Source organism: Parasteatoda tepidariorum, chromosome 6 (assembly GCF_982258835.1).
Source record: "Parasteatoda tepidariorum strain Cologne lab strain chromosome 6, Ptep-v5.0, whole genome shotgun sequence".
NCBI classification, from domain to species: Eukaryota; Metazoa; Arthropoda; class Arachnida; order Araneae; family Theridiidae; genus Parasteatoda; species Parasteatoda tepidariorum.
This window is the reverse complement of record NC_141760.1, coordinates 74148752-74174959: the sequence shown is the minus strand read 5'-3', so window position 1 is coordinate 74174959 and position 26208 is coordinate 74148752. Positions and strand designations below refer to the sequence as shown.

The following is a 26208-nucleotide window of genomic DNA, read 5'->3' as shown; positions in this document are numbered from 1 at the left end:
TCTCATAACTTGAATAAAGAGTGTTTTATCAGGATGGTTGTTTAGTATTTGTTTTAATTCACAGATGGCGGTGGCGTAGTTCTTTTTGGGAATAACCTCTTTCCTAAAAAGAGCCAGACTGACCGGCAACGAATAAGATTGCATGACATTGAGTCTTTATGCTAAGATTTTTCTTTTTTCCAAATAATAGTTGTTAAGTAGTCGTCTTATTTTAGTGTTTTTTTTAAATAAATCCATAGAAACAGAATCACAGTTATTTCACAGTGTCAAAGGGTAATAACGTATTTTTATGAAAATGGAAGTATCAATTTTGTGAAAATTTCCCAGCTTTGGTATGACAGAAATGAACTGTATGTGATATATGACATAAAACTGTCAGTGTATTCTTGAATAAAAAAAAAATTCTTTACACTTTAACATACCTGATGTTTGATCGATATGAAAGAATTCGTTTTCAGGTTCAATTCTGTATTCTGCAATATTTGAATCAGAATCTGTAGCAACAAGTGTAGTCACAACGCTTCCTTTCGGTTGTTCTTCCATAGCATTGATGTGTATTTCAGGATTTTCGGGAGTCCAAGGGCGTGAAAAAGTTGGCGGAAAGTCATTCAAATCGATGATTGTCACAACCAGAGTTCCTAAAAACAGAAATATTTAACTTAATAGACACGCTGAAGAGCTGTCTTTACAAATGCAGAAAAGAAAGTTTGTTTAACCAAACTATAAAGTTGTTAGAGCGTCATTCAAGTGCTATTTTGAAGTGTTTTAAAATGTTAATCAGATAATATGTTTGTTTTATTCTATTTAATTAAAAAGGAAAGAAAATCAAACTAATAGGGATATAATAATTCTGTTGTTGGAACTTAAGAGCTATTCTTAAACATATTTTGAAAAAGGCTCCCTTTTTTAAATACGGAAGCATTAATTTATTTTAAATTATAGTTTATTCTAAAATATTTTATTACAAGAATAAAGGAATGAGAATTAAGAACGCTGTTTTGTTGATTACTGTTGATGTTTGTTGATGATGACCGCTGTTTGTTGATTTGTTGTTGACTGAATATTTTGAATGATTACTTACTTGCTTTCTAGTTTATATGAGGAATTGGGTATTTGGACTTCAAGAAGAAGGAGATCACAGATACCCACACATGTGATCTATGACGTCAGCTGATTGTTTATAAGCAAAATGGCGTGTTAAAGTTGAGCAAAGTTTCTCTACATAAGTTAGAATTTAATTATTTAAATACATTGAGTCTGAGAATACATCGAACATCGAATTTGTTGAAATGTAATTCTTTCTCATCTACGTCTTTTAATTAACTTAGATTTATTTTTTGTTTATGTATTTTATTGTAACTATGACATATTTTTGTTTGTGTCGCTGGCAATTTCGATGCATTATTAGTTTGTTATGTTTTACATGACTTCGTGACTGTGTTAAGTAAAAAATATATTGTGAAAGAATTAAAATCTTTGTGAAAGAATATAGAATGTCTCACTTACGTGAACTGATTGGCTTACTCGGAATACAATGGAAAGAACAGTTGCTAACGTAAACAAATGCCACGTGTCAACAATCAATCAGAACCGAGATACCCACACTACGTCACTTGCAGGTATCCCATTAAAAAGTTGTTCAGTTTTCCCGTAACAATTTCTTTTTTAAAAAAAAGTTATTTTCATCTTCACAACTCCGCTACAAGGGACTAGTGTGTAAAAGCTTGAACTAACTTGATAACTTATTATGTAGTTGCTTATTAAAATTTAGAAAAATATATCTTAATATACATAGGTAATAAAAGATATATGTATAGGAATATACATCAATCGAAAGCGCGGAAAAGTTTCAGTGTAAATAAATAAGCATTATTTGCTTATACGAGATGTAATTTGAATTTCTATCTTACTTATTAGAGAAATCTGTGAATCAATTTTAATAACAATTTTACACTTGAAAGAAAATAAATAAAAATATTTCTTTTTCAAAAACAATTAATTATAAAATAAAACATAATCAATTTATGAATCATAAAAAAATTTAAAATAAAATCAAATCCTGTGATTTTCAATATAAAAAAAAATAAAAAAATAAAGATATACTTTTCTATTTAGATTCTATATTTTTTACAAACCCAAAAATATTGATTCTATTATTTGAAATGAAAAATTCATGTTTAAGATTTATTGAATACAAATAATTGCATCCAAACAAATTCAAAACTGTCTGATAATTGTGTCAATTTGAGCTGCAAATAGATTTGAGTATCAACAATGAATCTTCAATTAAACATAATTTTTAGGGTACGAAATTTTTTTTAAAAAGAATTATACTCATAAAGTACCTGTTCCGGTTTGGGGTGGGGTAGCACTAATATCTGTTACCACAACAGTCATGGTGACGATGGCGGCCATCTCTCGATCAAGGCGGCTTGAGACTCGAACTTCTCCAGTTTCTGGGGTAACATCAAAGAAAGCCTAATTTGATGATTAGATATACAGATTTAATACACCAGGCAATCTCAACTGATGTAGTCATTTAAAATGTATTAAATTTAGCTAGAGTAATGTTAAATACTAAACTAAATGAATAAAATTGTTAAAGTGTCAAAATTGAGTATTTTATGCATTTAATTTTAAGAAAAGGTGGGAGAATTGCAAATAGAAACATATAATAATAAAAGTACATAAGTTTGATGTGGTTATAATCCATTAATATATTATCAATTTATCGCATTTGAAATAAACTAATTTTTTCTTCCAATCTTAAGTGAATTTTTTCCTGCAGTTGTACCATTGAAGGAATGGCCAAAAAGCTTTTACACCCTTTCTCATTGCTGATTTTTCCGGTTGACGACATTTCGGTCCCTTCCCGATTCAATTGTTTGTTCATTTATTTTGATTGAAACATTCCATCTCATTTCTTACTTTTCTAATTACGGTGGTTATGTTTTAATGGAACTGGATATTTGGATCTGGTGATTTTTTTTAAGTTTAAAAAAATTACTTATTTATTATTTTTAGTGACAGAAAATCAAGAATTTAAAATGAATATTAAATATTTAAAAAGTTTCAAACGTGGAATTATACATCCAAATTATTAAGAATATTATATATTTATTACAGAGATTTTGTGAAGATCTGATGAGCAGAATTAACGAAATGAAACTGATGGATAACTGAATTATAAAAAATGAGAGTTGTTGTAGTTCATTTACGTCACACTAGAGCTGCACAATGGGCTATTGGCGACTATCTGGGAAACATCCCTGAGGATGATCCGAAGACATGCCATCACAATTTTAATTCTCTGCAGAGGGGATGGCAGCCCCCACTTCGGTAGCCCGACGACCTGCAAGCGAAGTCGAGCCCTTTACGGTAGAACAGTTTAGCGAGGACCAATGCCACACCCTCGGTCCCTACGCAAACTGATCTAAGTGGTCACCCACCCGCACACTGACTGCAGCCAGTGATGCTTGACTTCGGTGATCTGCTGGGAAAAGTATCTTAACGATCTGTCCATTGCGGGACTCAAAAATGAGAGATTGCTGAGAATGCGATTAAAACAGTAGATACAGATGAAAACTAATAGAGAAATGATAGAATTATCTTTGACTTATTTTAACTATTTTATTGACGAGGAAAACTATAAGATTTTTAACCTTATATCCAGATACTTGTGAGGGCAACTGTCTTCCATCTTTGTCAGTAGCAGTGATTGGTTCTGAGATGGCATACACTAAAGAATCTGGACTGCTAATATCAGGATCAGCTGCTTTCAGCGTATAAAATACGTGTCCCTCATTCTGGTCTAAAAAAAAATTCATACAACAAAAGTTTTAATTCAATCTCTATAAATTGTTAAAAAAATAAAAAGACAGAAATTCTACTATACAATGAAGAGTTGGTAATAGGAATTACTGTATCCTGAATTTGAAATCAATAAAAATTCAAATTGCTTCACTGTTGAAGATTTTGCAAAAACATGAATATATTTCTTAATAATATAAGAGGAGATACATTTAATTATAACTTTATTAGACGTATTTTAATTAGTTTTGGAACTTTGAGTTCTTAATCAATTTCAGTTACATTATACAATTAATAACTTAAATTCAAATTCGAAGTTTTAATTTCGTCTTTTAAATTTGTAAATTAAATAAAAATTCCAAATTTATATGAATGATAAAAATATATGTAAGGACTTTTGATATCATCATGCAAGGATTGTAGTTTTCGTTTTATTCAGAGTTACATTAATTTTATCCTTGTGAAATTCATCCGCATTATTGAATGAAATTTTCATTTTTATTAAATTTAGCGATATTTCTGCTGAATGTAAATGTCCACTTTATTTTTTCATTTAATTTTATTGCAGATAAAAATGTTTGACTATTTGCAGAATATAAAGGAAGCTGAAGCGCCATCAAGATATCTTTTATCTTTCCTTTTTAAAAAGCGAGTGTTTACTTTTTCTCATGCAACATATAGTTATTCCTTTTTTCAAGTCATGTGGCCCATAATTTCCTGACTTTCTTTGTTCGAATTTGTTTGCTCAATCAATATGACCGGATAGATATATTATTAAACCCTCAAAGATTTATTAAACTGAATAGTATTTCAGTTTCAAAAGGACATTTTACTAGGCAGTAAGGATTTATTTTATAAATAAAGATCACATTTCTAACAAATAAAAGATAATTTAAACACAATGTAATACATTCTCATGTAAAACAAATCATTTAAGAGTTTTTATCTGTTAGGAAGGGCAAATATACAAATAAATCTACTGATCCTTTTTAGGCTTCGTTTTAGCCCTATTAATGCCATTCAGCTATTATTTCCGGTATTGCATATTAATAAAAATAAATTTTTTAAAAAATGTTTATTTACATTTAAAACGTGAGTTAAGTTCAACAACTGTACTTTTTGAATACATAAGCCACTTTGAATACATAAGTAAATAAGCCACTTTATTAATATAAACCATAGTGGCGTGACAGCCCAGAGAGGGCGTAGGCCTACTGTGCACATCCCAATTTTTTTTGACCTTGGACTTTGGGATACAGGAGATGGTCCTGTTGGGTGGTCAACCTCAAGCAAACTTGGCACTCATTTTATCGACATACTGAAGGGGTGAGAGGCTGAATCAACATTGTCTGGTCCGAGGATGGAACCTTAGACCTGTGACACGGGAGCGCGAAGTGCCACTTCTCAGCCACTGGGTGATGATATATATTATTTATTTATATTATTGTAGTTATGATATGTTATCCTACATTGTAGTTATATTCAGTTAATATATTTATCATAATTACCCTCTGTAACTTGTGTACGCTGTGTTGAAGGTGTAAAGTAGGGAGCTTTATCGTTGCTGTTTAGGATAGTAACCACTAAAGTAGCAGTTCCTGTGTGTATAGGGCTTCCATGATCAACTGCTATAACCTATGTCACATGAATAAACGAGAAATTATATAAAGTAAACATGACTCATGAAGTTTTAAAGCTGTATTTCACTCTTCTTAAAAAAATACAAGGATAAGACTTAAGTCTTATGTAATATTAAAAAGTATCAATGCTAATATTAACTTTTTAAAATGGTAAGATTATATTTGGAGTTTAATTAATAGAAAAATAAATAATGAAAAATTACGCTTACTTCAATGTTATATTCTTTTCTTCGATCATAATCAAGTTTGGCTCCACTTTTTACTGTTATTTCACCGGAATTAGAATCTATTAGGAAGTCGTCAAAACCACCTCTTTGAATTCTATATGAAAGTTCAGCGTTCACGCCAGTATCAGCATCTGAAGCTGAAACTTGCTCGACGATAGTACCTAAACAGTATTCATTATTTATTCAGAATATTTCCCAAACACATAACACGTAAGTTTCAAAACGGGTCATTTTATGTTATGATTTCTATGCAAATTTAATACAAGTTGTATCTGAGTTACCAACACATAGAGTGCTTTAAATAAAAATAGTATCATCATAAAATGAAAATGGCACTTTTGAGCTACTTTTGAAATTATTTTTCACTGGAATATCTTTTTAACGAATCTTACTGCACAATATAAATTGCTATGCAAATTAAAAAAAAAAAAAAAAAAATCAGAATGGTTTTTTGATGCAGGATATGATCAAATGATAAGCATTTGCAAGTCGTAAATGATAAGATCTCTGATGGCATCATTCTTGCACAATTGTAGCTCATATTTGATTGGTTTGTTGGAAAAGCAATCTGTTTTTGAATTGTGGCACGAAAAAAAAAACCTTATTTTTATTTTTAGCTGTTTCAGCCGAGCATTGAAAAATATATCCCCAATTATTATTTTTGAGAGAAAAAAGTGAAACTAAAATTCATAATGAATCTTTATGATTACAATATTTACAATATTTTTTAGGCATGAAAGAAAAAGTTAGAAATTTTAAGCACCAATAATCAATTTTATTTTTTTACCAATTGTTAATTTTAATTTTTGGGAAAAACTCAACTCACTTTAAACACCACGTTTTCTCCTTCTCTTAGTGTTTGCTGCTTAGGAGAATTTTTATATATATTTATGCAAGCACATAGTGCAGTTGCTGAAAGGTTAAAGGATTGCAAAGTATAATTGTAGGATCCCGCAGAGCTTCGTTATTTTATATGAATAGAAAGCTAGACTATTACTTAAAAAATGTGTTAATATATTTTTAAAAAAATTGTATTTTCAGCTAATAAAGATACTGAATTCTCAATCTGAAAACCATATGCAACTTTTTTTAAGAATGCTATTTCATTAAAAAAAAGAGAGAACGAATTGTACTTCCCTTTTAAAAAATCAAGTTTTGAATTTAAACTTCTTTGAGAATGAAATATCAACTTACCAGCTGGTGACGATTCTGGGATATTAGCAGTGTATATTGGCTTTTGAAATATAGGTTCATTGTTATTTGCATCCTAAAATGTAATAATAAATATAAATAAAGTGCATTATTCTGATATTTTCAATTTATAGTAGTACATATTAACAGTAAATGTTTATTAAACTCTTCATGAAATCTCAGTTAATGTATCATTCCACTTGTAAGAAATGCATAAATATAAAATTTCTGGTAATAAATAAAGTAATAAATATGTACTCATTCAAAACTCAGAGTTGGTACACATAATTTGAAATTAACATATAACAAAAGTTTAGCAAAAAAAAATTTATACATTAAAAAAATAGAGGTGTTCAAGAAACTATTTTAAGAAAATTAATATATTCTAATACATATAATGATATTCATGAGAAGTTCATAATTACCTTAACTGTAATTTTTACTGTTGTTGTTACTATACCACTTCCTCCATCACTAGCTTGAACAGTAAGAATAATTCTATGAGTAAAGAAAATAAAAAGTTATTAGTGCATATACTCGAATATATAGTGATCACCCTTACTATATATTTCTAGAATCCTTTAAAAAGATAAAGTAAAAAAGTATATTCATTCATTCTTAAATTTGTAATACTGAAGAGGAGGAAAAACAAAAACTCTATCAAAACTTAACGAATCACTGCTTAGAATAGCTGAACTGAAAAATCAAAACTTGTTTGATTGTCGGAGGAAACAGAGGAGAGTTTAAAAATGATTATTAAGGTTTAACCAGGCAATAAAACTGGCTTTTAAGTATTATATTCTACCTTTCTTACTAATGATTTCGACTGCATTTTTGTATCTGTTTAACAAGAAGTGTAATTTAGCATGTTTTCATGAACTACTCAGAACATGTTTGCTGGGCTTAATAAACGCTTTACAGTAGCACTAGAAAGAATGTGAAATTAAATTCATATCAAAACATTAAGCTCTGAGCTAATTTAATCTTGAATTCCAAATTGTAACATGTTGAATGGAAAACATTTTTCTATTAAGTCGTATGAATGTTTGCTTATATAACTAAATCCTGAAAAATAATTCTGTAAAATTTTATTTCAAAATTTGTTTTATGAAACTTGTGATGAAACTTGTGATTATGCCTAATCATGTGATTTAAATCCGTTTTAATTGGATACCTATAAACGACGTCACGCGTGTGTGTCGTGCCAGACTGGATTTTGAATCAACAAATGTCGTGATTTACCAACGATGACACTTGAAAGTATCTATTAAGTAATCATTTTAAATTTTGATTATGTTTCTTGGAAAAAAGGGGAAAGCGTATAAAATTAGGATATGAACGAGGATTACTTTAAAAAAACATTTGAACAAATTGTTCTACTTTTAGCTAATGCAATTTGAAGAATATGAAAATAAACATTTCAAATAATAAATTTAAAAATACTACACAATTTTCTTTTAAGGCGAAAAAAATATACATCCTGGATAACAGTTTAGGGTTGATTTTAATTTCAGTAATAACCTTCATGACAAAGCCCAAGAAGGTTTATAAACCATGCAAGCTTGAAACATAGTTAAATTTAATTATACAAGTTTAAGCACTATTAAGTTCGCACTAAACTTGCATATACAGCCCTTTTATATCGATATAGAATCTGCCTTTAGAAAACATGACTAGAAAAACCATCTGAAATCGAGGATGATTATCATTTCCAAACCAAGGGTAGAAAGAGTTTTCAAATTGAGGATAAATTCACCTTTTCAAGGTTTATTTTAGATTTTATGGCCATCACTGAAACAAGGTTTATTTGAGCAGACTTTTATATACTTTCTTTAACACATTAAAAATGAAGACTAGCCTGATCACTAAATTTAAATCACATTCAGAATGTTGCATTTGAGAGTTTGGACAAAGCTGGAATGAAAAAAAAAAGGCAAAAGTATAAAAGTAAAGTTCATAGTAAAAGCTAAAAAGCGCGATTTTTCGGTAAAGTTTTTTTTGCATGCCTTTATTCAATCTTTTAAGCGTACAAGTTTGGGATACAAATATTTCTACTAAGTTTAAAAAAGGATTAATTATTCAACACTTCTATTCCAGCCAAATGAAATTAAAAATACATCGTTTGTCGTAAGGTTGCCTGTAATGGTTTGCTAAATGGGATCATTGCTAAAATATATACCTAATGTGAATTAAATAGATATTCTTGTAAAAATGTAATTTTTTGCTTACTGGTCTGTCTTCAAAGCTGATACATCCAAACCATTCCTCTGGGCAACTGTTATTTCTCCAGATCTCCCGTCGATGGCAAATATATTGTGATTGTTGCCTGCTATGATCGAATATTGCACAACCGATGTTGCATCTGCGTCCACTGCCTGCGAAAAGTTAAATTATTGCTTGTTATTTTAAGTAAAAACCATCCTGCAGTAGAATATCATTTTCAAAGAAAACCAATATTATTTTACAAGAACCATAATGGAAGACCAGACTGATGTTTATGTATATTATATGGCTGTAATTCATTTTATAGGGTAATCATAGGGTATTCATTTATAGGGTAAAATATAATCATATTCAATAGTTTGTAGTAGCGGTTCCCAATATTTTTACGGCTAAGGAATCCTATATGATCAACCTTCTTTTGGTGGAGCCCCGACTCTATAAATAAAATATGTAAAACAATTGTGAGCCTATTAAGCAATAAAAGTCTACTTTCATTTGAAAATATTTAAAAAGATAAATGGAATTTTATCATTAATTGTCTTAAATTGGGATTTATGTTCCGCATTTGAATTCGCAGTCTTGGAACTGAAAGTAATATATAGTTATGAATTTATTTTTAGTGTGTATATAAACTGATAAAAAAGTAAATTAGTCAAATTTTGGTTTTTGTTGAAATGAAAGATAAGAAGAACTGGTGTGATAATTGAAAAAGGGTATCAGGGTTTGTTTGAAAAGCACGATGGTTTTTTTGAGACTCGTGTCCATTTAATTATGTATTGTTAAAAAATAATTACGTTTTCTTTAAAAAAAACGCTATTTTTTTCATTGTCATTTGACATTAAATATTTGCATAAAATACGTTTTCTTTAAAAAAAAACGCTATTTTTTCATTGTCATTTGACATTAAATATTTGCATAAAAGTAATCAAAATATTAAATTAATAATAAATTATTGATTGAACCTAAATATAATTATAGGTAAAATTACAAAAACGATACAAAAAAAGTTTGAAACCTTAACTCTTGGAACTCAAAACTTTAACTCGAGAATTTCTTTTTTGGTAGTCAAATAATGCATAAAACTTAATTTACCATGTATTGTCTGCAATTACTGAAATATTTTTTATAAAAAAAATTCATTTTTAAATCACAAATATATTGTATTTATACTAATATGCTTATTTTTTGTTGAAGTTCGACTGCTTAAGTGAAAGATTTCAAATTAAGGACAATATTTGCAACAACAATAAAAATTTAGTGTCTGAGGTAAAATTAAAAATTACCTGAACTCTTAGGGGAGTGTCAAATTTAAATGCACCTTCATCAATAGTTGCGGAGTATGAGTCATGTACAAAAGCTGGTGCATTATCGTTAGCGTCAGAAAGGGAGATGGTGAGAGGGACAACAGCAGCTAATCCATCACCTAATTCATCAACAGCTTGATAGGACAGGTAATAAGTGGGTCTTGTTTCAAAATCTAGGCAGTTACCGGATCCGGGAGTCAGGCAAGAAGCAACTGTGATAACACCAGATCTATCTCCTACATGGAATCTGTCCACCGAAAATGAAAGAAATAAAATTGAATGATTATTTAAAATTTTTAACTGACAAATGATGATATTAAAATAAAAATTTGCTAAATTTACTTCTCAGCTCCGTTTCCAAAAATTGAATAGATGATACCTGCTTCACCGAATTTCTTAGTGTCTCTATCTGTAGCCTAAAAGAAATATAATTATAACAATTACAGTTTATTTTTGCTTATTTTTATTGCAAAAATCAGGAATTAACCAGTCGCATCAAGTCTTTTTGAGATGTCGAAGATCGACAAAACTAACAGAAATAAATTAAATAAATAATCCTAGGAAACAGAAACGATAAGATAGTTCATTCACTTAACAAATGTATAAATTAGAAAAAACAGTCAACTTGTTTCAAGCTCTCGAAAACAGACTCCCATTTTCAAGACTTACCAGAAAAAGCAAAAGTGATTTGAATCGCTTATTTTTCAAATTACCTTTTTTGTTTTGTTTTTGAGATCTTTGAATATGTCGACTATTATTTCAAATTTGCATATATTTGAAGCGAATGGAATCGTAAATCAAGTAATAACAGAAATAATGTTTTCCACGGAACAGCATTTAAGAACTTGTACTTAAAGTAGCTCAGATACAAATGACTTCCTAGAAATTTTGGATCATATATTGAACAATATTGTTCAAATCTGCTGCAACCTTTATTTAGTATGGTGCTAGCTTAAACTATATTTAGTACTTCTTTAACTTGATTGCATGTTTTAATGTTTCGACTTAGACGTTTACATAGTTTCATTTAACTCTTTATTAATTTTTCAGGAACTTGCACCGTATTGTAGTATGAGGTTATATTCGGATTCAAGGTTGAATTAATTGATCTAAGAGTGTTTGATTTTATATGCTAAATCTCATAAATTGATTTCTCAGGAATTGTTATTGAATAAATTAAATATGCTTTAAAACAGAATATCTAAAATTTTTTGTAAAATCTGTTCCACGATCCACATAATTAGAATTAAATAAAGTGTCCAAAGCTCTTTAAGCAGTGTGGAGTAGTTCTACTTACTGTTATAGTGTCTACAACTGTTCCAGCAGGTGCGTTTTCAATAACACTGGCCTTATATTCAGGTTTGTCAAATCTTGGTGCATTGTCGTTAGTGTCTAAAATATTTACTGTTACAGTTCCCGTTCCAGACAGCTGAGGATTCGTGAAAGCTTCTTTGGCAACGACCTGGAAATATTTTTTAGTGTTGATTATGAGCAGTAAAGATCACCAAATAAATTTGATAATTATTATTTATAAATAAATAATAATTGTGTAATTCTTACCAACAGGATAAATTTCCTTTGATTTGGATTTTCGTAATCAAGAGGCCCATTTGAAACTCGAATGCTAACTGAAGACGAGCCAGTCGCCAAGTTTGGCTCAACACTGAAGATGCCTGAATCATCCACTAACTCAATATTGAAGACAGAATTAGACCCCTAGAAAATATTAACAAAAACTTTATATTGATTTTTTGCCTTTTGATGTGAAAAAAAACGTTACATTAGCATGTCGCATATACAGAGTATCTCAAAATTCCTCAAAGTAGTAATTTTGATGTAAAACATAAGTGTCTAATTAAATGTAATGAATTCTTTGTTGATTTATATATTATGTGGCATTGGGGTATGACATAACATATTGGGTAACGAGTGCGTGCTACATAGGCGTTTTGCATAAATGATGATAAATTTCGTTGACACGGCACTTAATTCCTCCCCTCGAAAAGTATGCGATTGGAGTCTAGCCGGTAGAAGCCTTAGAATTTAGGCAAAAAATAATCCAACAGTGTTAAATCACACAACTCGAATCCCTGATTCTGATCTCAAAAAGTAAATTACGCAACCAGCAAATGACTCAACAATGCTAAAAAAAATATTGATAAATAATGAAAATGTGTTGTTTTTTCACGTAGTTTTCCGTTTTTAATAAACCTGAACTATCAGTTTTCACATTTTTTTCTCTCAATGTTTTATGGCACAAATGATGCAAGGTTTAAATCTAGCGAAGATTTGAAGTCACCCTTTATAACTCAAGCGTAAAAATATTCCTTAAAAAAAAAAAGAGAATAAAATGCGTTTAGTAGGTTTTCTAACAAATAGAAAACATAAAAAAAAAAGCTATAGATAACCAATAATAGTAAAAAAAAATCGAATCATAACTTATTTATTGATAGTACAATGTCAGCAAAAATATTGAACAATGTTCTATATGAATATACATATGTTGCCGTTAGAGTTTGAAAGCTGTTTAATGTGCCCTTTACCTCGTTAATAGCGATATGAACCAAATTGTAACAGAGCCTCATAACTTTAACATTTAAGCGAATTGAGCTTCACAATGCATGCCTAAAAATTTCATTACAAATCGCAATGTTGTAAAGGGAAGATTGTTTCATCCAAATGTTTTCAAATGTGGCAGTTGATTAGCCATGACATTAAAAGGCTAGGAAATTGAAATTGATATAATTCGTGTTTTTAAGAACATTGAGAAATTGTTATGCATTGAATTAAAAATAATATTTTAACAAATTTATATATATATATATATATATATATATATATATATATATATATATATATATATATATATATATATATATATATATATATATATATATATATATATATATATATATATATATATATATATATATATATATATATATATATATATATATATATATATATATATATAAATTTGTTTCTCACATTCGCTTCCTACTATCAACCAGGCTCGATATTATGAAACGATGGTCCTGCTGAGTGTCGGGGTCATCTTGCCATATAATTGAGTCAATTGTCAAATGTCAATTGAGAAAAACTGCTCCAGGGAACCATATGTATGTCGTACGAGGACGTGAAGGAGTCATATTTTGAAGCAACAAACCCCAGGAGTTTCATGAGAAAGGAATCACTTGACTCATTTGTCAGTGGGACAAATGTCTAAATGCTTATAAAGACTTCTCTTTAATAAAGTACTCCGTTTGTCATATATTCATAACTGCTCACTTTTATTTGACTCGCCCTTGTGCATTAATTATTAATATAGTTATCATTAATATTAGTTATATTAATAATTGATGTACGTGGTACTGAACTAAACTCAGTGGCGCGACAGCCCATATAGGGCCAAGGCCTACTGTGCCCATCTCAGTTTTCTTGACCTTGGGCTCTGGGGTGCAGGAGCAGATGTTCCGGTTAGGTGGTCAGCCAAACGTGAAACCTCCAGTGTTTAGTTCGCAAGCATGCTTGGTACTAATAATTATAATAATTAGTAATGTACAAGAATTATAATATTATTATATTATAATTATTATTAAGCTAAACATTGTTTCCTTACCGTGTCCGTGTCTTGAACAAACATGTCGAGGTTAGGCAAAGGTGTACCATTAGCAACGTTCTCGTTCAAATTGACAGTGTAACTAATTTTGTTGAAAGTCGGTGGTTCGTCGTTTACATCCCTTATTGTAATCATCAGTGCTGCTACTGTCCAGGCTTCATTACCTACAGCTAGAGCTCCATTGGACATAACTTCAGTAGCCTAAAATAATGTAGTAAGACATAACTTAAATTGTGAGTAACGGGTACTAAAGTTTTATTTTTTTTGACCAACAGAGTACACTGAAGCATACATTTAAAAGTTCCATTAGAAAAAATATTTTTTTTTTATTCCGTTTTATGTTTAAATACAGAAGTCAGGTTAAACATGTGGTTAACTTGCAAAAGCAGCGTACTTAAAGAGATGGTTGAGTTAAGCAGTTTCTTCGAATCTATTTTATCATTTTTCCGATGTAATTATGGGAAACAAAGGAGGTTAGACCATTGAGATGTTCTGACATGTATATATATATTTAAACGTTTATGTAACTGATGGGCATCAGATTTCAGCATGGTAACAGACAAAATCGCATGCCTTTTCTAACCATCAATGATCTGCAAGTAAATTCAAGGAAAAATCTCCTGTGATATTATTTTTATGCAAAAAAGTAACTTTTGTTTGCAAGCTCTTTTCTTTGTTATGGGCCAAAATGAAAGTAAAACTTATCGTTTTTTCTGTGCTGCTTCAGTGCCGAATTTTTATGAGTTTCAGATGTTTTTCCTGTTTTTTTCTCCATTACATAATTTTTGTTTATATTTTCTATTTTAATGTGTTTTTAATTTTTTATTTTTTCAAAACGACTATTAAAAGAGATTTGATTCATTGTACAAAACCGATGATTTTGTTAGGTACCCTTGTTAAACTGTTAAAGAGAAAATTTTGAAAGGGCACAACAGGAAATATAAAGAAAACTTTTCAAAATACTAGGAAGCAACCAAGAATCAAATTTAAAAAAAAAGAGAGTAATAGAAATAGTTAAGCTTACAGAACAATCATATAAATCTAGTAAAATTTAATTCATCTTAGAATTTTAAGAAGAAGCTTCTGAACAGTAAAAGGTCTATAGTCCTAGAGCCGAGAGGTAACTTACAGAGTTTTTTCCTACTTTATCTCTGAAAAATAACTGGAAATATTTATATATATTTTCATAGAAATTTTCCCTTTTTCTAACTCCATAATTTTATATGAGACTCCCTCATTAATTATTTCCTTTGTATTTTTATGTGCTTTCACTGGAAAATCTTTTACAATGTAGGTTCTAATAACTTTTTCAATTTCCGTAGGTCAAACTTTCCTCCTAGTGGAGCAAACTGGCCTCAAGTAGGGATATTTGACCCAGTGTATACACATTTAAAGTATCATTCTTAGGCGTAAAATAATTCTGTAATTAGAAGACAAACATTATAAATTATAAAATAATGTCAACTTATAAACTGAATTACCTTAATTTTCTTTTTCTAAGAGGTGGGTTAAATCTCCCATGTTTTTCTTATAATGTTTTGAACTACAGGTAATAAATTCCAATTATATTAAAATTTTTCGAACTTTTTAGATGCGAATACCAGTAATATTTAGATGATATATATAAATCGCAAAATCTTGAGCAATGTTAATAGTATGATTAGAAGACTTAATAAAACCTCGTAAAACTAATTTTAAAGATCAGAAAATTTTAGGTGGAAATTAATTCGTTGACGACTGAATAACAAAACATAGTGTTTTAATTACCTTTACGCCAACATTTATAACACCATTTGATGATGGAAATATTTCTTTGTCCAGAAGCCTAGCAGTTCTTAATTCCCCAGTTTCCGGATGAACGCTAAAGAATTCCTCAGGATCTGTCAAAAAAGTAATTCGGTAATTATTTTTTTAGAAATAATGAAAGTCTACGATTGTTTTAAAATCATTTATTTGTTTACAGTATTATTTTTTTTATTCATTAAAAATATTATTAACTGAGCACAAATTCTAACAACTTGTTTAACAATTTCGTTTTTAAATACTGTCACTTCATTATTATTGGTTTTTGTTAAATTTTGTATTAGAGTAATATTAAAACCAAAAAGTAAAGAAAATTCATTTTCTTTTCATTTCTTTTTTGAAAACAATTAAAATAATTATAAGGTGTTGTTTAAAACTCTTCGGGGAATAATTTTTTATTAGGATTACTCACGAAGTTTAAACAACTGGCAAAAGACTTGGCATGCTAGGTATGTGTGTCTGCTAGACTCATAGCAAGTGTGTCTTGATTTTTTTGGACATATCTAACTGAAATAGAATGATACCTAATTTGAATGTTTGATTGATTATAAACTTGAGTCTTCTGACAATTAAATGTTGTAGAACTTGTCCACTACTGGGACTTGAGAGATGAAAAACTAAACTAGTTTGAGGGACGAAGAAAAAAAAAGTTGGTTTTAAGAAAATAATAAAGATGTTTTATGTTCTGGATGTTACGCAATCATCCCCTTTAATGTTGAATCTTAGAGTCCTTGCCGAAAATGACGTCAAAAAGTTATGCACATTGAGAGATACAAATTAATATATACTAAACTAAACTTAGTAGAGTGACAGCCATCGAGAGCCCAAGCCTACTGTGCCCATCTCAGTTTACTTGACCATTGGGCTCTAGGGTGCAAGAGTTCCGGTTGGGTGGTCAGCCCGATGCAGAATACCCATTGTTTAATTCCCAATCATTCTTTGGTACTCATTTTATCCACCCACTGAGGGGATGAAAGGCAATTAATATATAAGCTCAAGAAAAAAGTGCTTTTGAAATTCAACATCTGAATATTAAGAAAGGCAGGGGCTGAAAACATCAAAACCTGTTAGGTGGTTAAAAGGGACTAAGAGGATTTGAAAGATGACTATTAGAAACGTCCTCAAGTTTCATCAGGACACACTCATTTTTCGCTTTACTTTTCTAACTTGTGATTCTACCTAATTTGTGAGCCCTAATGAGTTTTCATTTTTGACCGAGGTTTCTAAACATATACATTAATGGTGGTCTCAACGGAAGATCCTATATAAATCTTTTAAACGTTTTTCGAGAGCAACCTGCTTATAAATTTAATCAGGAAGAATTGCTATTGATATTTTAACACTTAAAATAATTATTCAAAATATTGTTAAATTTTTGGTGCTTTTGGTGCATGCATAAACTATGTATAATATAATTAATTTAAGATTGGTAAGTTGCTTAGCCACTTACTTGTCACTAGCTCATAAATAACTTTTCTGGGACTTCCTTCGTCGCCATCTTTAGCATGTAACGTGATTACGAGAGTTCCCTAAATGGGAAATTATATTTTATTCATAGCATTGGGAAAAAGTAATTAAAATATAGTTTTTATACGAACAAAAAATAATTTATAAGTGCTTCATATGTGATGTGATGAAAATCATATACATGTGTGGCGTAACTACCACTATAAATATTAAATACTAATTCACTAGTATGTAAGACATGTTAACTCGATTCTCTCTGAAGGTACCTTTTGATGGATGAAGGTTGACATAGTCGATAATTAAATCCCTTCAATAGTGACTTGCCAACGGGATCTGAACTCGCTAACATGATGGATGGTCCACATTAAACAGTTGATTTGCTTAATATAAACTGCTCAAGGAAAAAAAAAAGATCCGGTAAAGTAAATAAAGTCTCCCGGTAATAAAAACAATATAGAAAAAAATTAGCAAATTGCTATAAACCAAAAAAAAAAAAAAAAAAAAAAAAAAAAAAAAAAAAAAATGAAAAAAATAAGCGAAATGCTATAAAAACAAAAAAATAAAGAAAAATACAATGAGCAAAAATGTTATAAATAAATAAACAGCATGTATTAACAATTAGTGTTATCTGCTCGTTGAATTCTATCACAGATAAAATTTTGGAAGGGGAGTAATTTGGCGTAACTACCACTATAAGTATTAAATACCGAATCACTAGTATATAAGACATGTTAACTCGATTCCATCTGGAGGTACCTTTTGATGGATGAAGGTTGACATAGTCGATAATTAAAACCCCCTCACATGATACTAGATTAATATCTAATCGGTAAATTTGTCTGTCATATAATTCATTATTAAAAAAATAAATAAATAAACTATGAAGCTTTGTGCAGCTCCTAGAAAAGTTTTTTTTTTTTCAAAGAGATTGCTTTAAAATGTAAGAAAGTTTTAAATATCTTTCCAAAAATAATTTTTTCTCTTGAACTTACCACAGGAACATCTTCGTCTACAATACCAGTCAGTGACCCCATAAATATGGGTGGCCTGTTTTGGACATCATTTACATCAATGCTGACTATCTCTGAAGTGTTGTAGCGACCATCCTGAAACATTAAGCAATGATTAACAATTTAGCCTGTAATCCAGCTTTAAAAGAAAGTAATATATCCATTGCTTTCTAATTAGAATTTATTATATGTTTATGAAAAAATGAAGTTAAAAACAAGAGTTCCTAAATGGTGTTTCGTGGAGGAAGAGTCGAAAGGGTTGGGAGAATTTAGGACTTCTTTTAATTATTTTCTTATCATTTTTAAAATATGTAATTTGACTCAGATTCATTAAGTTAACCATTATTTATTTAGTATTTTGTTTGTCTTCATGAAATTATTTTAAGTAAAGGGCCAATGAAAAAGAAATGGAATTTTTTTAAAAAAATAAAATTTTTCTAAGAACAATATCATGAATAAATTATGAAAAGGCCACGCATGTGGAAAAAATTGAATTAGTATTCTTCATCGCTCTTTTTAAATCAAACTAAAATAGCTAAATTTGTTGATAAAGAAATATGCTTTCCTAATAACCATTTTTTACCGTTTAAAGCAGTTAATTTTATATTTAGTTTCAATGAAAACCGTAATTTGTTTAGTTGATTCATTTTCAGCTTATGTGCATACACCAAAGATTAGCTTCAACTACGGGATTACGAATTCAAACCACCGGAAATAAAGCGATGAAAATTTTTTATTCTTCTTATTTTATTTTATTTTATTTTATAACTGGCATTGAACAGCCGATCCAATTCTGAGTTTACGACTATCATTGTTTAACTCCATAGCTTTGTAAATTTTAAACCAACTCAAGAGACAAGGGAGCTCTCGGAACAAGCATTGGGACAAACTAGTCTTCGTGGAAGATTTTTTGATAGTACTAAACCGCATTTGCGTAACATGGAAATGAAAACCACGAAAATCGCATACTAGTTAGTCCAATGGCAAGGGGATTCTGTCCATTACCTGTATACCTCTGATGATATTTTACGTTAGCAAAATGATCGGTACAAGCCAGGAGCATTGCTCGTGCTAACCAACCACCGCTGAGATTCTAACCTGGGTTACCTTGATGGAAAGTAAACGTTCTATTTCTTGAGTCATCGCGCTTCATTTCTCTTGTATATTTTCGAAATAAATCAGTCTTTTATTAGTTAATGGATTCGCAATTGTTGGATAAGGTCGGGGCTCTAACAAAAGAAGGCCAATCATTAAGGATTCCATAAACAAAAAAAACAAAAAAAAAAAAACAAAAACAAAAAAAAATAAAAAAAATTGGGAACTACTGAAATAGGCCTCTAAGTTTAAATGTGAAGCATTTAATGATCTATGCTAGGATAGTTATGCTAAAACTGTACAGTAAAAAGATATATAAAAATATTCTCGAACAAAAAAAATAATTGTTTTTTGACTTCTAGGCAGTAGTGATATAGAATGAAGTCTTCTTATCGATTCCGCTAAAGGCTCTATCATTACTTCAGATCAGACAGTTTGTTAATTAATTACAACGATGTTAACGTGAACTTAGCTTGTGAACCGAGTGATAAACATTCTTTAGCCAAACATTCTTAAGTATTTATATTTCCGTTGTTTAAATCGTGTCATTAGTATACGTCGTCTAATTTAAAATGCTCTCTTCCCTAAATATATAATGCTTTCTCCTTCTTTTTACATCATACCCTCTCCCAGGTATAAAACGTTTCTCTCACATAAGCCCCTATCACCAAAATAATTGTATTTACGGGCACTTGAAATGAATTTTTAGGAAAAAAAATAAAGCAATACATTTTCTTTTGTAAGTTATACTTACATCAGCAATAAGCCTGAGACGAAAGTTCTTGTTTTCTGAGTAATCTAAATTTTTGCGAAGAACTAATGAAGCTGAGGAAGATTGGGGTGAAGAGGATTGGGTGACCACCGAAAATTTGTCACAGGCAGATGGAAACTATGAAAACAAAGGACATATATAAAGTTACTTCTTAGAAATATTGTAAACAACAAATTGATTAACTATACCATAAATGAGATATCATTGTAAATAAATTCATTAATTTTTTATTCGTAAGAAAAATACGTGTTTATTTTAAAATTATTTTGCATGCTTTGTATTGTTCTATAAAATAAACATGTATCATAAGATAGCTTGGGTTAGTGAGGGTTTCGATGAGCTTTACAGCTTTGTTCCATTTACTTGTGTATTAGCATGCAAGATTTTGTTTCACATGTAAGGTTTAAACGCAATGTCAGTATATTAAATGATAAGTATTTTGCAATTGAAATTTATCATTTAATGATTTATAAAATTAAAAAAAAATTATTCCTACAAGCAATGGAAACTATAAAATACACATGTATAATAAGATAACTTGTGCTAATAGCGGTTTCTATAAGCATTATAATTTTTGTCCAGTTACTTGTGGATTACCATTCAGGTTTTTGTTTTACATGTAAGGTTTAAATAAAATGTCAGCATACATTAAATGATAAGTATTTTAAAATTGAAATTTATGGGTTTTGTTTTGCATGCAATGCTTAAACAAAATGTCAGTATATTAAATGATAAATATTTTACAATTGAAATTTATCATTTAACTGTTTATAAACTCAAAAAAAAAAAAAAAAATAATTAAAATTATTCCTACAAGCAATGTAAACTGTAAAATGCACATGTATAATAAGATAACTTGTGCTAATAGCGGTTTCTATAAGCATTATAATTTTTGTCCAGTTACTTGTGGATTATCATTCAGGTTTTTGCTTTACTTGTAAGGTTTAAATAAAATGTCAGCATACATTAAATGATAAGTATTTTAAAATTGAAATTTATGGGTTTTGTTTTACATGCAATGCTTAAACAAAATGTCAGTATATTAAATGATAAATATTTTACAATTGAAATTTATCATTTAACGGTTTATAAATTCAAAAAAAAAATAATTAAAATTATTCCTACAAGCAATGGAAACTATAAAATGCACATGTATAATAAGATAACTTATGCTAATAGCGGTTTCTATAAGCATTACAATTTTTGTCCAGTTACTTGTGGATTACCATTCAGGTTTTTGTTTTGCATGTAAGGTTAGAATAAAATGTCAGTATATATTAAATGATAAGTATTTTAAAATTGAAATTTATGTTTTTTTCTTTTTTTGCATGCAATGTTTAAACAAAATGTCAGTATATTAAATGATAAATATTTTAAAATGGAAATTTATTATTTAATTATTAAAGAAGATCATAAAATAATTAAAATTATTCTTTCAAGCAAGGGAAACTATAAAATACACATGCAAATACATAAGATAACTTGAGATATTAGCTGTTTCGATAAGCTTTTCAATTTTATTCATATGTCCTCGAATTCCTTTTCTAGTTTTTTAGTTTTCTTGTTCTAGTTTATATAAATTTACGAATTTTAGTTTTTATGTTCCCGAATTCCTTACATTTCAAATATGAATAAAAATAATTGCGATATTTTAGAAACTGATGAGTTGGTTATAAATTTAATTTGTTTTAAACTTATTATTACATTTTTTAAAATTCTGAAATTCGACTTTTTTAAAATTCGATTTTCCAGAAACCATTCGAATAACTTTGCGCAAATTTTGTGTCCTGTCATGTAAAATTACGTGCCTTAAAATAATAGAAATATTCTATAGAATAATACAAAATTTGTTCCTTTTAAGGTATGAAACCTACATTTCGTTTTATTTCAAAGGTCAAATTTAAAATTAAATCTAAATATAATATTACCAATGATTGCTTGCTTTCAAAGATAATTTTAGATTGTGTATATTACTAAAATAAACCCAATTCAAATTACATCAAATATAAGCTACAAAAAATTAAATGCTGCAGATAGAAAAAACAACGCTTTAAAAACCACATGTATAATGTTGAATAAAAATTTGTCACAAAGGAAGAAAACTACATAATTTGATAATATTTGTATTTGTTTACTTCGGTAATATTTATTTGTATAAGACTTATGTCACTATTTGACTGATTGTTAATCAATGTGAATGAGTTACGTGCTTAATTGAATTTCACCGGTAAATCGGAAAACGTGTTTTATCCTTTACAAGTTAATTAAATAATAAGAGAACACAGTAAATGTTAACAATATTAGCAAAAATCAATAAAAGTCATCACCTTTTTCATTGTAATAATCATTAGTTTAGGTTAATATTGATTCCTAATTGTTATGTTAACACGCAAATTTAACACCTGTTTGTCACAGCTGTTTGTGTGATAGTAAATTGATTTATCACCTATACTTTATCTTTGTCATCTTATTATATTTAACGGTAGTTAAAATCTTATAAACAATATTTTTATAGCTAATTTTAATCCGTATTTTTGTCGTCATGTTGGCCAAAGAAACATCTTGTTTATTCAGAGAAATAAATGTATTAATTCCAATGGAGTCTAGGAGAGAAAATGTTATTTCAAATTTTGTAAAATATTTTGAAAAAAAGTTTGAAACTTGCAATGCATTGTTTTTTATGCTATACGTATATGGAGTTCCAGGTTTCCAACTAAATTCAATTTCAAAGCTCTGGGTTTTAGTGCGCATTTTGTTTATGGCAGTATTTAATGTATGTTTAGTGTTTATAACATTTCAGTACTTGTATCAATTTTTGAATTGTAAAAATTTTCAGTGCAAAAAAGTGCTACTCTCCCGAGTTTTATGGAGAGTCTGCATTTGGTTAAGTTGGTTCTCAATGTACTACAAAAAACTTGCAGTCAAAAGCATTCTTTTCAAATACAATTCTCTGAAGCGAAGCTTGAGAAAAAAATACAACAGAATAACCAACATTGCGATGTTAATTCCATTAGTGTCTTTTCTTATTGTCGTCTTTCCCGTAATCCATGCTGCGTTTTTCGAAAAAAGTGTTGTTGACCAGTGGTTTCTGGAGCTAACTTTTAAAACTAACGTAACATTGCATTCTCCAGCGAAGGAAGTTTGCATTTTTGTACATTTTCTTTTAACCAGTATGCTCATTACCCAAATGCCGTTGTTGCTTACGTTGTTCTATATCACTTGGTGTGTTATGCTGGGAGATTTAATCAGAAAGTGTTCCGTGACGTTAGCATTCCATTTAACTTTATCTTTCATCCAGGAATATGAGGTGATTCACGATTTGGCAATTTGTTCAGAATCTGCCCTTTCAATGGCTATTTTCTTTTTGAGTAGTGCTCATTTTATCGAGGTGTTTCAAGTGCTGGCCCGAGCGCTAAAATTTTGGACATTGCCCCATGAAGATATACAACTGTTGGTGGATAGAACTGTGTCCAATATTATCTTCTGCATTGCTTTTTTCGCTGTAACGTACTTTGCTTCCAGAGTAGCAAGGGAAGATGAGAATTTGCGAAAAAATGTCAGGAGGCACGTTTACACATTTAGCTTGTCTGAAAAAGCTGGAGGTGATGGAGAAAGACTGGCACAATTCATGCGCTCAAGAGAAAGAATTATGCTTTCGGCTTGGAATATGTTTCTGTACAGCAGAAGTACACTGCTAGCTTCGGTTGGTGTTCTTAGTACATATAATCTTTTATTTATACAGCTAAACATAAATGATGAGAAACCTGACAAAGAGTAAACGAGTAAGTAACAGATATTTTGAAGGAAAGCTTACAGATTTGTGTATCTTTGCAAGAGCTTTGATCTTATCAGGACTAAATAAGCTGGCTTACAAAATAATTTAATAGGCAATTATTCATAACGTGAGTTTTTCTCAATTTAAATTTTGCTCAGGTCAGAATATATGCTCGAAAGATTTTCATGTTTTCTAAGTGCTTGATTTAAAGTGTTTCAAGTGCTGACCAGAGTGCGGATATTGTCCTATAAAGATATACAAATGATGATGATGGTAGACAAAACTGTGTCCGATATTATGTTCTGCATTGCTTTTTTTGGTAATGACGTTCTTTACTTCCAGAGTAGCAAGGGAAGATGAAATTTTGCGTGAAAAATGTCGGAAGACACGTTTACACTTTCAGCTTATCTGAGAAAGGTGAGGGTGGCGGAGAAATATTGTCACAGTTATGCGCTCAAGAGAAAGAATTATGCTTTCGGCTTGGAATGTGTTTCGGTATAACAGAAGTACTATGATAGCCTCGGTTGTTGTCCTTAGTAGCTATAATCTTTTATTTATCAAGCCAAATAAAAATGATGAGAAACCTGACACATATTATCTAGATATTATCTCTGATGTTGTCTAGATAACTGTCTTAGAACTAAATACGCAGGCTTTCAAAATATTTTATTAATATATTATTCTTAACGGAAGTTTTGTTCACTCGAAATTTTGCCCACATCAGTATACAAAGCAATTTTCCGGCTCGTGCAATATTTTGAACACGCATTATTCTGCACTTTGCCATATACTTTCGTACCACGAGAGATTTTGTTTTTTGTGTGGTTTTGTCTTGAAAGATTATGTATATTTAGGATTTCTTTCACCAAAAATAACAGATAATCTCCAGATAACTTTATAGAACTCAGTCATTTTTAATGTAAGGAAGGATTGAAAGAATCCCTCCATTAAGTTTCAGCAACCATTCCATGGATTAATTTTACAGTGCAAAATAGTACATTAAAAATAACAGTATTTTCTATAAATTTTTATTCCTGTACAATTATTAATAAATGAACTAACCTGTGGATGAAAATCACATCTGATTTGTAAGATACCTCCAACATCATCGGCATCAGTTATTCTTATATTATCAATTACCGTTGTTCCAATTGGAGTATCCTAAAATTAAAAAAATTATGTTTTGAATTTTATGAATTTAAATTTTCTGAAAAAAATTCATTAGTTTTTTTTTCTCATGGTAACAGCACTGAGATATGGAATATTTTTTAAATGTAATTTCAGTATTTAATTATGAGGTTAGATTACAATTATCCGATTTACAGTCATAATTAGCTCTAAAAATTTTGACTTTAAAAAAGAGTTATGTAAGCCATTTATTAAAGTTAAAGATAAGAAAAAAAAAAGCATTTAGAAAAAAAAATTGAAATAAAATAACATTAAAATAATAATTAGTAAAATTTCATTAGAAAATTAAATTTTGATTAACAAATTTTTTCTCAAATTAAGTCTTATTTTTAAATTCAAAAAGAGCTTAATATGAAATGATTCACCATAAATTAAGATGGAAAAAGGAAGGAATGAGAAAAAAAAAAGTTTTAAGATGGATGAGAAGTTTGAAGAAATATTATACCAGGAAGGAATACAACCAAGTGAAAGTACATATATTCATTCAGATATTCATACAAAGCTTAATTTCATTTCAAATACTATTAATAAATTTAGAACTATTATTATTTTCTGAGGTGTATTAAGCTGAAATTTTTTTCATGCATCTTTAATTCACATACTTCTGGAATGCTTGTCTTGTAAGGTGTGTTATGAAAAACTGGTTCGTTGTCATTTTCATCCAATATTATAACAGTTACTGGAACTCTGACCTGAAAATCATTTGAAAAAATCTGTATTAGTTGAAAAAGTTATGATTTACAAACCAAATTTGTTAGCGAGCGTAATCTTATTTATTAAATATACTACAACTTATTCGAGCATAAAATTGGCGAATAATAGATTAGTAGAATTATTAAAATTATTTCATGAAAATTAAATTGGAGTACAATTATTTCAAGAAAATTGAATTTGGCATGATGAAACAATGGAAATTATAACTAAAAAAAATTCTTTCGAACGTTACTACTAGGTGGTGAACTTAGCCTTGAAGATCCTCAGATATGAATGATTGCGATTTTGGATTGTGAGGATCCCGCAAAAACTTGTTCTGCCGTAATCTCACCCCATCTATTTCAAAACTCCAATAATAGCCAAAAAAATC

At 29.4% G+C, this 26208-nt stretch overlaps 1 protein-coding gene across 1 annotated transcript in view; it reads right to left on the bottom strand.

The window, feature by feature from the left end:
- The window catches only part of Cad87A (cadherin 87A), a 70693-nt gene that overhangs the window by 29319 nt on the left and 15166 nt on the right, over positions 1 to 26208 (bottom strand). Inside the window, exons 6-24 of the mRNA XM_087166039.1 lie at positions 25727 to 25816; positions 24999 to 25097; positions 20144 to 20278; positions 18277 to 18390; positions 17268 to 17346; positions 15782 to 15894; positions 14015 to 14215; positions 11956 to 12111; positions 11693 to 11857; positions 10738 to 10811; positions 10375 to 10642; positions 9098 to 9243; positions 7294 to 7366; positions 6872 to 6944; positions 5660 to 5838; positions 5319 to 5445; positions 3663 to 3811; positions 2346 to 2478; positions 423 to 638 (exon numbers count right to left, since the gene is read on the bottom strand). Coding sequence (XP_087022165.1) covers positions 423 to 638; positions 2346 to 2478; positions 3663 to 3811; positions 5319 to 5445; positions 5660 to 5838; positions 6872 to 6944; positions 7294 to 7366; positions 9098 to 9243; positions 10375 to 10642; positions 10738 to 10811; positions 11693 to 11857; positions 11956 to 12111; positions 14015 to 14215; positions 15782 to 15894; positions 17268 to 17346; positions 18277 to 18390; positions 20144 to 20278; positions 24999 to 25097; positions 25727 to 25816 — 2590 coding nt within the window. The remainder of the gene's footprint in view (positions 1 to 422; positions 639 to 2345; positions 2479 to 3662; positions 3812 to 5318; positions 5446 to 5659; positions 5839 to 6871; positions 6945 to 7293; positions 7367 to 9097; positions 9244 to 10374; positions 10643 to 10737; positions 10812 to 11692; positions 11858 to 11955; positions 12112 to 14014; positions 14216 to 15781; positions 15895 to 17267; positions 17347 to 18276; positions 18391 to 20143; positions 20279 to 24998; positions 25098 to 25726; positions 25817 to 26208) is intronic.